Source organism: Vidua chalybeata, chromosome 3, assembly GCF_026979565.1.
Source record: "Vidua chalybeata isolate OUT-0048 chromosome 3, bVidCha1 merged haplotype, whole genome shotgun sequence".
Classification (NCBI taxonomy): domain Eukaryota; kingdom Metazoa; phylum Chordata; class Aves; order Passeriformes; family Viduidae; genus Vidua; species Vidua chalybeata.
Window position 1 is genome coordinate 30,353,247 of NC_071532.1, and position 16,066 is coordinate 30,369,312.

General features: G+C 36.9%; 1 protein-coding gene across 1 annotated transcript in view; it reads right to left on the minus strand.

The window, feature by feature from the left end:
• Positions 1-16,066, minus strand: part of SRBD1 (S1 RNA binding domain 1) — a 123,517-nt gene that overhangs the window by 46,685 nt on the left and 60,766 nt on the right. The window contains exon 18 of the mRNA XM_053939647.1: positions 3,497-3,579. Coding sequence (XP_053795622.1) covers positions 3,497-3,579 — 83 coding nt within the window. The remainder of the gene's footprint in view (positions 1-3,496; positions 3,580-16,066) is intronic.

The window sequence follows — 16,066 nt, forward strand, 5'->3', positions numbered from 1 at the left end:
AGAATAAAAGCAGGTGGCCAAGTTCAAGTTTCCATTTTTTTTCATCTAAAATAAGTAAACAAATCCCAGCTGATGGGACTCAATTTACACCGATCTCCTGCTACTTGGAAACTTGCAATTCCATATCCAAAGTATCCACACCCAGATGAGCAGATTTGCTTGGAAAACTTGTACTAGAAAAACTAGAGAACACCAATATTCTCACAAATGTGCACACTGAAAACCAAGAGACCAGATGGGAGGGATCCAAAATCCCATGGAAGTAGCAGCTGGAGAAGATGCAGCTCCTGCACTCAGCTCTCTTTGTGCAGCACGCACTCCACAGACTTTGGGCAAGCTCATATTGTTAGCAGTGGATTTAGCACATGAGCACTTCACTTTCCTGTAGCACTGCTGTCACTGCAGTGCAGCAGTGCTCCTCCCCAAAGGGGTTACTCAGCTTCACACAGTCTCATTACAAAAGCTACAGCCTTCATCAGCCAGAGTCTGCTTCACCAGTCTCTCACTTCAATCTCTGAGAAAAGACAAATTATTGTCTCTGCCACTGCCTTTCAAGCAGAGTAGTCTGGCTATCCTAAACTGACAGAGGCCGTGTCCCAAGTCAGTGAGGCTGCTGTGAAGGCATCTGCCCCAGCTCCACTCCCCTGCAAGCTGTGCACTACTGCCCCTCTGTTATACCAACTCAGGACATCATGTAGCCATTACAAACATCACAAAAATATTTGGGCTCTTGGGCAGGAGTGCCAGAAAAGGCAGGACCATCCCCTCAGGGAGTTCACTCTTTGATCAACACACCGTGAGTGTGCAACCATCCCTCAAGAAATGACCATGTTGCCTGTGCTATACTGTTTCCATGGCCATGGGCAGCAGCACAGTCTCAGCCTGCCTCTGCGTAATTGCTGACAGACTAATCACTATCCCTCTTTCAGGACAAGAATGACAAAACCTGCATTTGTCAGATTCTTAAATATCAATTTCAGGGTGTTTAAGAAAGGAAAGGTCATATTTAAATGCTAGGTTTAAAGTTACAATAGGCTAAGAAAGCAACGACCTCTGTGGAAAGACTGCTGTATTTCTGATCTAGACTGTGCACTGCATATTTCACCACAGAAATTAATAAAAAGCTGTAGCCAGCATTTAGATTATAAATTAAAATGTAATAAAACCTTTCCAGTTGCCTCGGATATTATAAAAATCTGTACCTGAAATACTCTTTATCTGAGGGATTATATCAGCCATTACTCTGGGACTCCCTGTACAACAAAACAGCTTTTTTCATGCCTGTCCTCTGAGACACCAGCAAGTGGCTCTCTCTCTAAAAGGAAGACAAGACAGAAAAGCTTAATTCCTCTTCTCCTCCCATTCCCTTTCTGTGCCACAAGAGAGGTGTCATGGCCAGAGGGCAGCAAACCTTTTGACTCTGTTTTCAAGAGTGCAAATTTGCTTTAGGTAATGTCACTAAGATCCAGCACTTGAGAAATTTATGTATCTTTGAACAAGCACTCTATAGCTTCTGTGGTGATTCTTAAGAATTCCAACAGGATGTGTATTTACCTCAGATTTATTCAAAGCATGACAAAAATTAAAAATACATATAGCTGGAAATGAACAGTATTTGAGGTCTACCTCTCTCCTAGGCTTCTAGGATTTATTTCTCTGAAACTTTTCATCTAACCAATTTGGACAATAACAAATAACACAGTTGGGCATTTACTCGCAACATACCTGTAGTGGATCAAGAAGCTTCTCTGCAAGGGCCAGGAACATGGTTCTTACCTTGCCCTCAATGAACGAAAAGTAAAATGACACCAGCTTCAGTCTCTGAGACTGCAGTGAGCTGCTGCAATATTGTTCACTGCAATATTCATCTCACAGTATCATGATCCCAAAAACATATGACCACTACCAATTCCATGTCTTTTTGCTGTAGATGTATGCTTGTACAATGTCCACATGGGCCACAGAACATGGTGTGCATTTAAATCAGTATCTTCTAGACACAGCAATGCAAGTTCCTAGTGCTTAAGAATTCAGAGTATACTGCAAATAATAAAATATTCCATCTTGGAACTATTGTTAAAGAAAAAAAAATCAATCAACTTCTTTAAATGCTGACACAGCATTTCAAGGGTTTTTTTTTTTTTAATACTTCTTTCCTTAAAGCAAGGATGAACAAAAATTTGTATCACTTCTCATTATTTTTGTTTCAACATATCACTGCTCCTGTTATAGATTAAAGCCCTGGATCTCCACAAGTAAGGAAACCAACTACACTTCAGACTGAAGCTCATCTTTTTTGCCAGATGACCACACCCATATTTATAGCTGCCACCATTAGAGCACATTTTTACTGAAAACTGGATACATATGTTAAAGAAATCCACAGTGTTTCTGCCCTTCAATAAAATTTTCCTCCAAGAGTATGGTATATTGATAGCAAAAGATTATTTAAGTTAGGTTTACCAATAAGTTTGCAGTTAGCAAGCAACATGAATAAGTTATATAAACTGTGGTAATACAAGTAGGACGTATAAAAGCAGCTCTGAATTCTACTTTAACCAACTAAAACGCTGACCTCAGTTCTGTAAAAACGAAACAGGACATACATTTGTTGGAAGATTTTCTTAATACCTTCTCTTTGTCACACCACCTTTAGGAGTGGCAGTAAGGGATTCTAGGCTGCTAATTGCATTCTATCCCGTTAACACTCATGAGCTGACCTGAAAGAACAGATCCAGACAGTTCTATGCTTTCTGTTCTGAATTCTGCTGTAGTTTTTCAAATTTACTCACGTTCTATAGTTTCAGAAATATAGAGAAAAGCACATGCCATATTTTCTGGGTAATTTTTTTTTTTTTTTGCTTCTTTATTTGGTGGGACTTCAGCACATGCATAAATGCTTTCCTGAATTGATGCCAATATGCTGTAAAATGACAATAACTTATGTACCACTTCTCAACATAATGCTCTCGGTAAAGAAATTTGGAAAGTAAAAGTTTCTTCTCAGAAATAACCTACAAAAATGCATAAAAATCACAACTGTCAAACATTTTCCAATTCAGCTTTACTAAATGAAAAACTTCAAAACAAACTCTTTTATTACAAACTTCTAAAAAGGAATGCACCTAATAGCACAAATTAATGGCTTCTAAATGGAGGATCAATATCTCATTGTATTTTACACAAAGCGCTAAAACCCCATTGCTGTAACAATACAGAAAAAGAGAAAGCTTTACAGATCAAGTTACCTGTCCAATTTGATGTTTTTAATAGACTATACATCTGGCTACAGCCATTTCAGAGTCTCAATCACAATCATTAAAAGTAGAGATTTTTAAAAAGGCAGTTTATGGCTTCGAAATATTTACTACCATTCCATCAACACTGAAAACGTCTTCTAAAGGAGACATAACTAGTTGGCAATTAAAAAGCAGCATTTTGGTGTTGCTCTCTATCATCATGGATAACTTTGATTAAATGATACGTATTATCTTACCTGATACATTCCAACTCCTATGTGCTTGGGCTCGATTTTCACTAGCTCAGCTAATGGGTCTTGGACACGTCTAGCTATGGAAACTGAAAAAGAGAATTAGAAAATAGCTATCACTTTTCTCTGAAAAACCTGAATCATGTAATTGTTTTTGCTAAGGTGTTTTGGGTCTTTTTACATCTTCTATGCATTTAATATTTTTAAACCTGGAAACAGTCAACAGTATAACAGAATCCTTTTTCATTGTTAGACAAGGACATCACAAGTACATTAATCAAACTTTTTATTTGAATAATTCCAGCAGAGACCTAGGGACATTTTAAACTGCAATCATGACATTTTAAGTTTTTCTGAGCTACAGAGTTAATAAATAAAACGGTATACACTATATTTTTCCGTTTGTACCCATACTAAATGCATATGTAGCATTTAACCTTATACTCTGTAAGAACATTTAACCTGAAATCACAGATATGAAGAAACAAATAAACATTTAAAAAATAATAGAGTATCTGTTCATAGACTTATTTACCTAATACACTATTTCCTAAGGTACGTATCAGATATTTATCTAATTCAAGTATAAAATTCAGTGTTCAGCTTAAAAATGGTTCTTGGATTGTACTAATCTAAGCTGCACACCAAAACATAGCAATTTGCCATCTGTCACCCTTACAATCACATTTACAAAAACAAAAGCAATTTCCAACATTTCTGATGCCATTAAGAGTATATGGGAAAAACCTTTGGTCTTCTAAATCCAAATGCTGAATCAAGACTGCATTTCTGAAGGCTGTATTTATTGATAAATAATTTGCTTACCCAAATCTCAGAAGAAAAAGTGTATTTCCAAACATCAATTCATAAACTTGGTCTGATTCTGCAGATATTGGGTTGTATTCAGTATTTGCAACAGTGCTCCCTCCCACATATATGAAACTAGAAGAGTTCTATCTACCAGTATTACATCTATAAATTGTTTTGTTCCTCCTGACTTAAGACAAAACAGGTTAGTTGGCTTAGCAGCTCTTAGAACATTCATTCTACTTAGTGACGAAAACACTAATGAAAAACAAGTGTTTAGAGGCATTCCAAATATCTTTGCAAACAAGGACCAAAGATCCTAAAAGCAAACAAACAAGTAAAACCCTAAACCCCAAGAATCCCACAAAAAGCAAAACCCAAAAGAAAAAAAACCAACAAAACAAAATCATTCAAAATCAATAAAAACTAAAAACAAAACAAACCCCTCCAAAAATAAAAAACCAAACATAAGAATGCCTGACCTTGTTGCCAAGGCTGTTTGCACTTGTGCAAGAATAAGAGAAGTGGGACCAAGGAAAGCTGAAGGCCTTTAAAAGCTATGTCCACAACTAACCCCACAGGGCACCAGTCATGTCAAGAGTGTTTTACATTTAAATACATTTTTAGGCAATTCAGGAGAGGGTTAGAGGAAGAACAGACAGGAGTCAGGAGAATATATATGTGTATATATATATATATATATATACACATACACATATAATGCTAAAACAGGAATACTTGAAGTATATCTGGTTCACCATCTGATTTCACACATATGTGTATGAAAACATGAACATGGTTATAATTATTATATATATAACATAACCTATAAGCCCCTTTACTGGATCACAGAAGTAATGTATTCATCCACAGAGATGTTTGGGTTGGACACACCTTTGGAGACCATGGGCTGCCTTGTCTTAATACCCCTGCTGAAACAGGGTTTGCTACAGCAGGTTGCCCCAGATCACGTGCAGCTGGGTGGAGACTTCACAACTTGTCTGGTCAATCCATTCCAGTGTTGGGACACCTTAACAATAGATAAATGTTTTCTTGTGTCCAGATTGAATTTGCTGAGTTCCAAACTGTGCCCATTGCCTCTTGTCCTAACAGTGGGCTCTACTGAGAAGGGTTTGCTGCTCTCCTTCATTCCCTCCCATCAGGTACTTAAAACCCTTTTCAAGGTCCCCCTGAGCCTCCTCCAGGCTGAGCATTTCCAGTTTTCTTGGTTTTCCCTTGTATGAAAGGTGCCCCAGTCCTTAACCATCCTTGCAGCCTAATTTAATTAGCAACAATCACTACTGCAAGGTGTTAAAGGCTTCATAGAATTTCAGAAAAGAACTTGACTAAACATTTGTATTTTAAGCCAAAACAGTAGCCAGAGATATGCAGGCTCCTCAAACCACTACTGCAAAGTTTATCAATTAATTGCTGCACTAGAGACGTCACTTTTAAAGATTTGCACTGTTAAATGCACAGTTAACATGAAGTTCACTGCTCGGTCATGCAAGACTTTCCATATCCTTTAATATCCATTTTAACATGCTGACAAAGGCAGTTTGCTAGCTAGGATCAGAAAGTACTGTGCTGGTGACATCTGATATGCCTGCATCTCTGATAGAGAAGTTCTGAATTCAAAGACAATCACATATACCTTCTTGTCAAAAAAAAAAAAAAATCCACAAAAAGTTAATCAGTGTAAGTACACCAGTTATAACTTACACAAGTACAGCTCACTGCCAAAATGCTTTCCTATAACAATAATTCATATTAATTACTTTGAAATACTAGTCACCCACCACCTAACAAACAAAAGTGAAACAAAACACCAACGAAAGTAGTATTGATCCAAACCAGGAAACACTTACAATGATGTATTTCTTCTGAATACACTGATTCCTATGCCTAGAGACTATATTTGTCCTTCAGTAACCATCATTTAACTCAGCTTCTTTAATACCCACACAGTGTTTTAGAGAATTTTTTTTTAGTTCTACCTAATTGCAAAACATATTTCAAAAGTTTCATTTTAAATAAGCTGAGAGCAAATACCTCTCGCTGTCCACATCTCCTTCCACTATGTCTTTTAAAAACAGACAACTATATGGATAGGTTGATAGAGGAATTTTCCAAGCATAGCTTTCACTTGGGAACTGTCAATTAAAAAGTAAAATTTAGACTCTTTCTGTCATATTAGCTTGGTGGACAATGCTGTCATATTCCTAGGAGACTTCCAGTGGAGGCATAGGACCTGATCCAGCAAAGCACTTCAGCACAGATGCATGTCAGAATTCCCACCGGAACAAGCAAAACTATTCACACGCCTAAAGTTACAGAGACATTTAAGTGCTTTCCTGGATCAGGCCTAATAGTTACAATATCGAAGCAGGAAGATCAATTAACATCCAGTTCCACAATTCAGGGATGCAGCTCCTATGGTCAATACCAGCAGGAGAGCTGACCTGCCTAACTCCCACTAAAGCCACTATTTCACTCCAGAACATTTCCAATTAATAAATAAAAGAGAGCACAGTAGGAAAAATGAAAGAGTTGTCCACAGCCTCTCTAGGCAGAAATTCAGTCAAGATTAGCATCTTCTGCCTCTTGTGCAGGCAAACCCATTTATTTGTTGGTGAAGTAGTTGCACACTGCAATAGACGGATCTTTTCTGGGGGCAATGAGGCTCCACTCTGGCCATTTGATCCAAGTGGCTGGACTCTCACAAAGCAGGTAGAGTACTATTGAAACCATGAGGGCTCTGCAAGAAGTAAGAGGTCTACTACCATTGAACAGAGCTGATGGTCTGGCATTTTCTTCTTAAAAACTATATCAAGACTATACAATTTGTTTTTCATTTTCAACTATTTTACACTGGGTACATTTTAGAAACCATGCATTTTTAGAAGACTAACAATGAAACAGGTAATGTGTTCTTACTTCTGTAGATATAAAGGTATTCTTCACTTTTGCTCAAGCAAAAAAAGATTACAATATATTATGACATACAGGGCAAAATGAGAAAACCAGATTTCTCAAAAGTTATCAGCACGGCCACACATGAAAAGTTTAAGATATTTATTAAAATATGCTAGTCTAAGTAAAATGTGAAAAAAACCCTAAACAATATTAAACAAGGTATTGAAATCAGGATGACATGACCCTCTATTAGAAAATCACCACAAGACTTGCACACCCCATAAATGCAAAGCTTGGAGTTGTGAATTAGGATGAAAATATTATTGCAACACTTGGAAAGGCAGTAACATATTGTGCTGCCTTGCAATAAATTTATGTAAAATTTTAACACTTGAAGGGACAGAATGGTCTAGGTGGTCCTATGGCTTCAATGTAGATGTACTTCACATCAAAGTATAAGAGAAATAAAGATTACAGCAAGCATATTTACTGTAATCTGTCTTGTCATTAGATAGGACATATTCTGCCATTTCATTAAAAAAGCAGTTTAACTGCTTGGAAGTCTCAATTCACTCCATACTCTGGTTATTTGACAAGACAAACCCAGCAGACAGTAATCTGTCAGTGATGAAGATGCCATTGTGGTGGAAAAAAAAACATCCATAAGAGTTGCTTGCACAGCTCATATCAATCTCTGTGTCTGATCTTCATAGAAAGTGAGGAATTATATTAAAATGTTTTGTTTCCTAATGGCTAAAAAGCAGATATGCCCTCATGAACTAGCAAACATGCTAATTATGTCTCCTGTCTTAAAGATCAAATTAACTTAATTAACTCCTGTCTTAAAGATCAAATCCCTAATTTCAAATAGACAAATTTAAAATTTAGACTATTTTCTTCAAACATGCATAAATTTGTTTCTCTAGTAATTTCTATAGCAAGCAATAGCATTTTTCACACAAATCAGAGTTTTCACTCAGGAATATTGATAATAGTTTTCAGGCTAAAGACAGAAAAAATGTGCCACACTCAACAGTGAAGGGCCAAAACAACACAGCAACCTTACTGTTTCTCTGCATGGTATCTATACAAGGACCATGTCAGCTGCCAGCCCTAAAAAACTGGAATTAGTGCTAACTTCTTTGGCTACCTGCCTGCCTTTAGTAACAGAACAGGTCTAAAGCAATCACTAAGACCCAAATCAGACATGCAGACTATTTAGGGTGCAAGGGCAGCTGGAAATCTTGTCAACTAGATGAAATTTATTATGGTTTCAAATATTGTGCCCACTTTGGGGGCAGGCTGCCAACTTCTGTGTTCAGACAACTACATATTGAAATGTTCTCTTTTTGCATTGCTTTATGTAAGAGCCACACCATAAAATAAGAGCTTTAAGGCTTAGATAAGGAAAGCATGAAAATGAGGAATGTTTATGAGTAGAAGAACAAAAAGGTTTCCGTTTCTTTCAGTTACAGTGGCATTCAAATGTTGCTTAACACTGTAAGCAGAAAAACATTTTTGGCCAAAAGTCCAGGATGATGGCATTCCTCCTTTTAAACACATCTTCACATAAGGATAAAAATATGTCTGAGTCAATAACTGTGACAGCTTAGCTACCCCACATGAGTGGGAACATTTGTTTTATGCTTTGAAAAAATGTGAAGCTTCCAGATGTGAAGGCAGTATAGTTTTATAAATGCTTTACAAATAAATATATGGCAACCGCAAGCTATTAAGCTATGATGAGTTCAACTTCAATTTTGTTATAAATGAGAACATTCTGTATCTTTATTACAAAACCTCAGTATTTCATTCTTGCTGATACATGCTACTATAACATCCAAGTTACTCATGCACCCTCCTATTTTAAATAACCTTCACAACTCAAAAGTTTGGGTTGAAACTTCAATGTCAATGAAATAAAAAAAAAATATCTTTAGGTAATCAGGGACTCACAAATGCATAAGTAATTACTGTCAATATATCATACCAGAGTAGATATGGAAACATTACAACTTTTTAAATCCTTTTATAAAGCCTATTATTGTGTTCAAGATCAATTACCCTCCATAAGTATCTGCAATAATGTTTACTCAGTGATCGATTGTTCAGGTTTCCTGAGTCCTGGAAGCCTTCTATCCTGTTGACCTGAATTTCACCCTCCCTTGCAAAGGATACAGTGAAATGTACAGTAGTCTTTTCATTAAGCATTCTTTCTCAGTAGGTCAGGATTTGTGACACAGTTTTGAATCCTCATATATCTTCTTGGTGGGTTTAAAGTATGCAATTTATTTTAAGCAACTGTTCACCAGCTGCATTTCATCCAAAGCTCTTCTCTAGCAAGTGAGCAGGTTTTTGTTTTAAAAAGGTTACATTTTAGTTTACTTTTAACCCCATAAAACTGATAATCTGTTATTTGCCTAAGATTAATGAAAATTAATGACAATATTCTACTTATTTATTACCAAGAAAAATAATCTTTAAAAGAGATGGGTGGAAGACAACATGAAAGTTTGAAATGTGTTTAAACAGAAAAACTTTGACAAGTGAGTATTATAATGCAGCTTTTCAAAGTCAACATTTTTTCTTAGAAACACTCTCAAAAACACTTTTCTCAAGCATTAGTAATTCCTGTATCACAGAATAGTATCCATTTTATCCAAGATGAGATAGGGAACATATAAGCATTTAACTGAAGCCTCATGTGATTTTTGTCACAGAAATGAGTTCGTCTCAGAAGATGGTATAAACTCCAAAAAAACTTTTCCGTATCTGTTCACCTTAAAAGGTAGGTATCATCAATATCCTTTTCACATTCACACTGCTGATACTAACTGTATCCCTATGCTGTTGATTACTGTTTCTGCTAAAAGTAAAAAATTACTTGAAGTTCTAATCTTCCAAGAGCTAGTCATCTGTATCTTAGAAGAATTAGTCATTTGTATTAATAACAAATATTAACCTTTTGTAAGTGACCAGAACGTTCTTTCCTATGCCTGTAGTAAGAAAAGCAGCTTTGGCAAATAACACATCAAATCCCAGTATTTAAAAGGAAAACAAAACTCCTTGAATTGAAGAGCATCCTGGTACTTGTCATTCCTCTAGCTCCACGCTTCAAGGAAGCAACAGAACCTTCAAAAGGAAATACACAGACACAACACATGCACAGAGTTCCACCAGAAGGGGGGAAGTGAATGGTTCTTGTAGCTCTTTTATGCTAAGGGAAAGCAGTTTGACCAGAGCACGTAAAACTTGCAGGTAGCAGGAGATCAAACTCCAGCCCACTCCTGAGCTCTACAGCTTCAGAGGAAATATGTGCCAGTAAGCAGGATGTTAATGATTATACACCACCTCTCCCACATACCCTGAGGTTTACACAGGTTAGAAAACATTAGATTCTTGTCTAGAACAAGAAGAAGACTACAAACACCTCTAACATCTGTGTAAAAACCCATTCAGGATTGTGCTACTGGTTTGGGGTAATTCAAGCCCATTTTTCTATTTCTCAATAACCTGGTGCAGGCACATGTTCATGCTCAATTGGGCGAGGCTTAGTCATTTCCAGACTATCTGCAGTTAGGGACTGGTTTTTGATTTCCTGTAGAACCCCCAGATTGCCTATAATTTCTGTTTAAATTGTAGAGCCTAGCCCAAGCCTTGAGATAAGCTTCTGCTCAGTAGTAGGAACTAGGTTCTATGGGGAGACAAGTAACAAGATCCTCTTGTTCCTATTACTAATTACTTACATTACTATGATTAATTAAGAATTAATTATTGCTGTTACTATTATTTTAGTTTATTAATATTACTATCATTAACATGTTCTATCTTTAACATCTTACTGCTGTTCACCACCCTTCTCGCTTCTAACCACTGCATGCTCATCACCACAGTGTGGTTCTCTGTTCTCCATCCTTCCAAAAGTATAATTAAACTCATTTAAAATGCTACAGAACACAACAGATGAGAGATGAAATAGGATTTCATTTCATACTGCTCTAATTGCATACCACCCAATTTAACATTGGGCTGACAAAATGTTTTGATGCATGAGAATTCAGTGCTTACTTTCCCTTCTGAAAGCTTGTGGAACTTTCACCAATTTTCTCCAACTAGATGTAGAAGAAAGCTTCCATTAAGACAGCAGTGTGAATGTTTTAACCGTAGGACTCAATAAAACAAAGTTTTTGAAAAATGACCTTCTCTCCTGAGTAGCCAAAGGGGAGCAGTGCTCTTTTAAGAAGATGAAGAAATTAGCTCAAGTAGACATCCAGGCACTATGTCCCACACATCTAATCATCAAATTGTTTTACTTTCCTTAAGATAAAGTCAAAAGAAATTACATTTTTTCCAATCTTTACCTTCTAGTTGCTGGCCAGTATGACAGCTCTGAACTCTATGTCTCTAACAGGACCCCAGGGAATGAAACCCTGTAGCATAACAGTCTGAAAGTCCTAACAAGCCCTCAAAGCCTACAAGGCTTTCTTTTGCAAGGAAAAGTGCAAGTGGTGTGCTGAACTTTGAGTGTACAATAATGCAATGTGTTCTGCCCTGTGGAGAGCAGACAAGCAGATGGGATTTGACAATGCTAAGGCAAGCTGTGCTGTGTGACCTTTGGCTCTCTCAGATTCTTCCTTATCCTCAGAAAACATCCCTTAGAAACAACACAGTTTCCATACTGAATTGTACCTGTGCATGTAGCATGACATATGCTTGCCCTGTTAGTTTTCCAAATCTTCAAAAAGAATAGCTCTAGGGAATATTTTATCTGCCTTTGTTGCTTTCCTAACTGGGTGACACAACTATGTGGCCTTAACAAAGCCCTAGTCTTTCAGGTCCAAGAGGAAAATGCACATTTCTTAGAGCCGTTACATTAGACAAGCCCAGGGATGCTGCTCTTCTTTCAGCATTTGAACACAGAATTTCAAATTAAAAATCAAGTGCGTACGACTGCATAAGGTATGAAAATAAAATAGAGAGGCTTAGCATGAGATCTCTTCTAACAAGTGGTTACACACACGGTGTCTGAAAAAACAGCCCCTTTCTCCCCCTTTTATTTTACTTTTTAAGTAGTGAAAGAAAGAAAAAATTGCTTATTTGTTAGAGCAGTCATCTCAAAAGGAAAGGTAATTCATCAATTTAATGAAATGAAGACATTTCTCATTTATATAACTGAGTGTGTATTGAAACCAGAGTAAAATCCCAGCATGACTCCTGCTTCATAACAATTCTCTGCCATCAGGCCACTGCTTCATTAGAATGAATCAGTTTCCCCTGATTCTTAGTTATTAAGCAACATTCATTTCATTATGGTATCCAAGAGCTGGAGAGGCAACAGAAAAAAAAAAAATTCTTTGTAAGCACAAGCCAAACAGTTGGTACATCCTTTATCTTCCTTACACTATGGACAACAAAACTTCTACTAGCTGGCCATACCTTAAAAAGCTCCCAGGCATCCAGAAAAATACATCAATTTCACATTTCTGTGTGACAGTCCTTCAACACGAGTTATATGTGCTTACACTTTCTATATACTTCACCTGTTCCTCCACAGTCTTCCCCTTTTGTGTGGCCAAACTTGCTCAAGCCAACAAGCATTTTCACAAGGGGGTGTAGAAGTGGAGAAACACTGAGAGAAGAAAGAAGAAAGCTTGGAAGAGTGTACATGTTGACACCTGTACTGACATCCTTCATTTCTTATGGCATAAATCTTGTTTTTATTAGGAATACAGGCTCTGCACAACAAAATTAAACTTCAGGCAAAACTATATGGAACAGGATGGAAGTAAAGCAATGACATCAACCTTTGGAAAATCACTGAATTCCAGGATTCACAGGCCCAGTGACAGCAACCAAACCCAGGCTGGCACGGACTGTCACTGAGCTCGTCTGTTGGAGGGAAGAATGCCTGTCACTACTGAGTTTTACTTTTTTTTCCTCTACAAAGAATAACACACCAAGACAATAATCTCATGTGCTCTGGCAATGAAAGGTAACTAACTCATGGCAAGCGAATTACTGTTCAAGTTGCAAGGCAAAGTACCATGCCCAGTAAACTGTTACTTAAAACTGCTTCTAAGGGAAACTTGCACCCAGGATTTGCATTGAAAAGGGCACAAATAAATCTCAATCACAGAGACCCAGAGCAATCCAGGAGATTTTACAGGCAAGTTCAAGTACATAACTCCTACTTGAAGCTGTCATGAATAAAAACTAACCAAAGGCTAAACATGAAGTGGTGTACTGACGCTAGGTCTGGAAATAATTAATTTTTTTTTAAAAAAAAGCAAAAATCCAAACAAATTAATGGAACAACCAAAAAAATACAAATTTGACAGCTTTATAAAAATTCCACCAAATTAAACATTTTAATTGCTGCTTCAAGAGGGTGGCCAGAGGACACATGCCAGGGCAGAAATAGAACTGCAGTCATCCACCCAGCCTCACAGCTCCCTCATTACCAATACCTCATTGCAGCCTCAGAGCTGTCAGCCACAGAGCCTTGCTAGAGCACATATTAATAAACTCCACAAAGGTGATCAGCATTTCAGCTTGCAAAATACTCTTTTCATTGTCTCCATTCTTCCCTATAAAACTTCCCACCCCAAATATCAAGTGTGTCCTTGGACACAGCTTTTGAGAAGAAGTCAAGGAAGCCTTGCACTGCCTTCTCTGTCAGACTGCAATCCTATTGCAGGTTCATCCAAAACCCTGAACTCCAGTGGCTCACTCTCTAGACAGAACCCTCCTAATCTGCTGCAGCTGAACTTCCTCAGCCTATCAAGTAGGAAATCCTTTTATTGCTCTGGCTATAAGCCTCTTATCTCCTAATTCTGTGAGGCTGAGAAATAGCTGTTCTGCTCATTAATCCTACAATGACTGTCAGAAGGGGATATATACCTTCTCACTCTACTCAAACACAAGTAACTAGGTTTCATCAAGCTCTTTACTATCAACTTAGCTGGGTCCCACTCCTCAAGATTTTATAAGAATTGCAGTAGCAGTACAGAAGCTTATGCACTTTCATTAAATATTCAGAACACTTCTGAAGTTGGAAAGACCTTATTTAATTCCCTGTACTGTAGATAACAGAAAATTGTTTTTAAAAAAGAGCTTTTTTCTATTTTAAGCAAGTGCAATTTTGGCTAAAAGTGCTGTATGGATGTTTATAAAGACCTTCCTCTACAGTTTGTATATACACCATTGGTTTAAAAAGAAATCTTTCCCAATCATTTATTACAAACTCGTGTCATCCATGATCTTCAAAGACAGCTCAAAGGGAAAAAAAAACCAAAACAGTTGAGACCTTGGATTAATTAATTCCTTTAATTAGCACCCTCCAAGAAATGTTGCTGGTTTTCCCCCTATATAGGGCACTTAACCAAGGAGAAACTATTAAGTTAATTTTTCCATCAGGACTGATATCTTCTATTTTTTTTGTATAAAGCAAAAACTGACTACAAACAATTGCTAACCACTGCAAATATTACAGATATGAGAAAGTTCTCATAGAACATGTATTATTTAATATTTTACTTTTATGTACCCAATGGACAAACATAGGCCTATCTGTGTCATTCAAAAAACCTTCCATAAAGTTTTGTTGAGAAAAATGTTAAAGTGGCAAATAGCATTAAGATCACAGATATCTCACGTCAGCTATACCTTTTATTTTAACTATAAATGTCACACTTCATCATGCAGCTGTCAGCTTCCTTTAATGTACTAAATGCTATCATGTAAGCACAGAATCTGACATGATCTAAGACAACAATTAAAATAAAAAGTAAGTCAGCTTTGACACCATGTCTCTTTTCTGTATGCTGCAAATTAAAGGAAAATTGAAACTATACAAGTAAGCTAGTCAAGAAAAAAGGCTGAAAAAGCCTGAAACAACAGTTAATGTTTCCCTCCAACGTTATGTCCCATTTTGACATTCAACTTCAAGAAAACATCCATAGCTTTAGCACAGCTAATTACAAATTGACACCAAAAGATGTCAGGAAGAAAGCCTAAAACTTCTAGAATACCTAGATAGTTCTAGCTGTCAATTTCGTAACAGCCAACATCCATGGAACTAGGCAATTATTTTTCAATTTCTATCCTACCCTTTTTCAATTTCTATCCACTCTGTGGTACTGCTGCGGCATGTTAAAATTGCTGATGCTTTTAAAATCAGATGCAAGAGCACTTAAATTAAGGCTGAAGAAAATCCTAGTAATAATGGAGAGATTATGAGCTCTAGGAAATTAATATTTGAATTGATCATGTATTAAAATTTTTAATTTAATTCACTGCATTTGATGCACAACACTAAATAAAAGTGTCTGGAATGTTGAAAAATTAGTTTTGGAAAAAATTAGAAACATGTAAACCTGGAAAGGCATAATGTTAATAATTAGATTTCCTCCTTTTCAGTGTTTTATTTTCATTTACCTCAGATTTAAACCTACATTTAATATATCAGCACCATAAAAAACTGTGGCCCAAGGGAAAGCTAGTGCTGTCTGTCACAAATACAGAAATGTCACATGCCTAATATTTGCTCTGGCCATACCATGACACATTTAAAACCTCTGTGGCCCAGAGAAGAAATAATTACAACAGAGTCTGTTCGCAGGCAGGGGAAAGGGAGTCAAGCAAAAAGAAGCTAGAGACCTCTCCTGCAAATGGAAGGGCTGATACAGACATTCCAAGAACATTCCTGTAAAAACATTCACTTGAAACATCAAGTTAACACTTTCCCCTTTGTGGAAATAAGAGGAAAGGGAAACATGGGGAATTCTATAAAGTTTTACCCCTGAATACCATGTCAGAATTCTTTTCTGCTGATCTATACTCTTCAAAGGATTT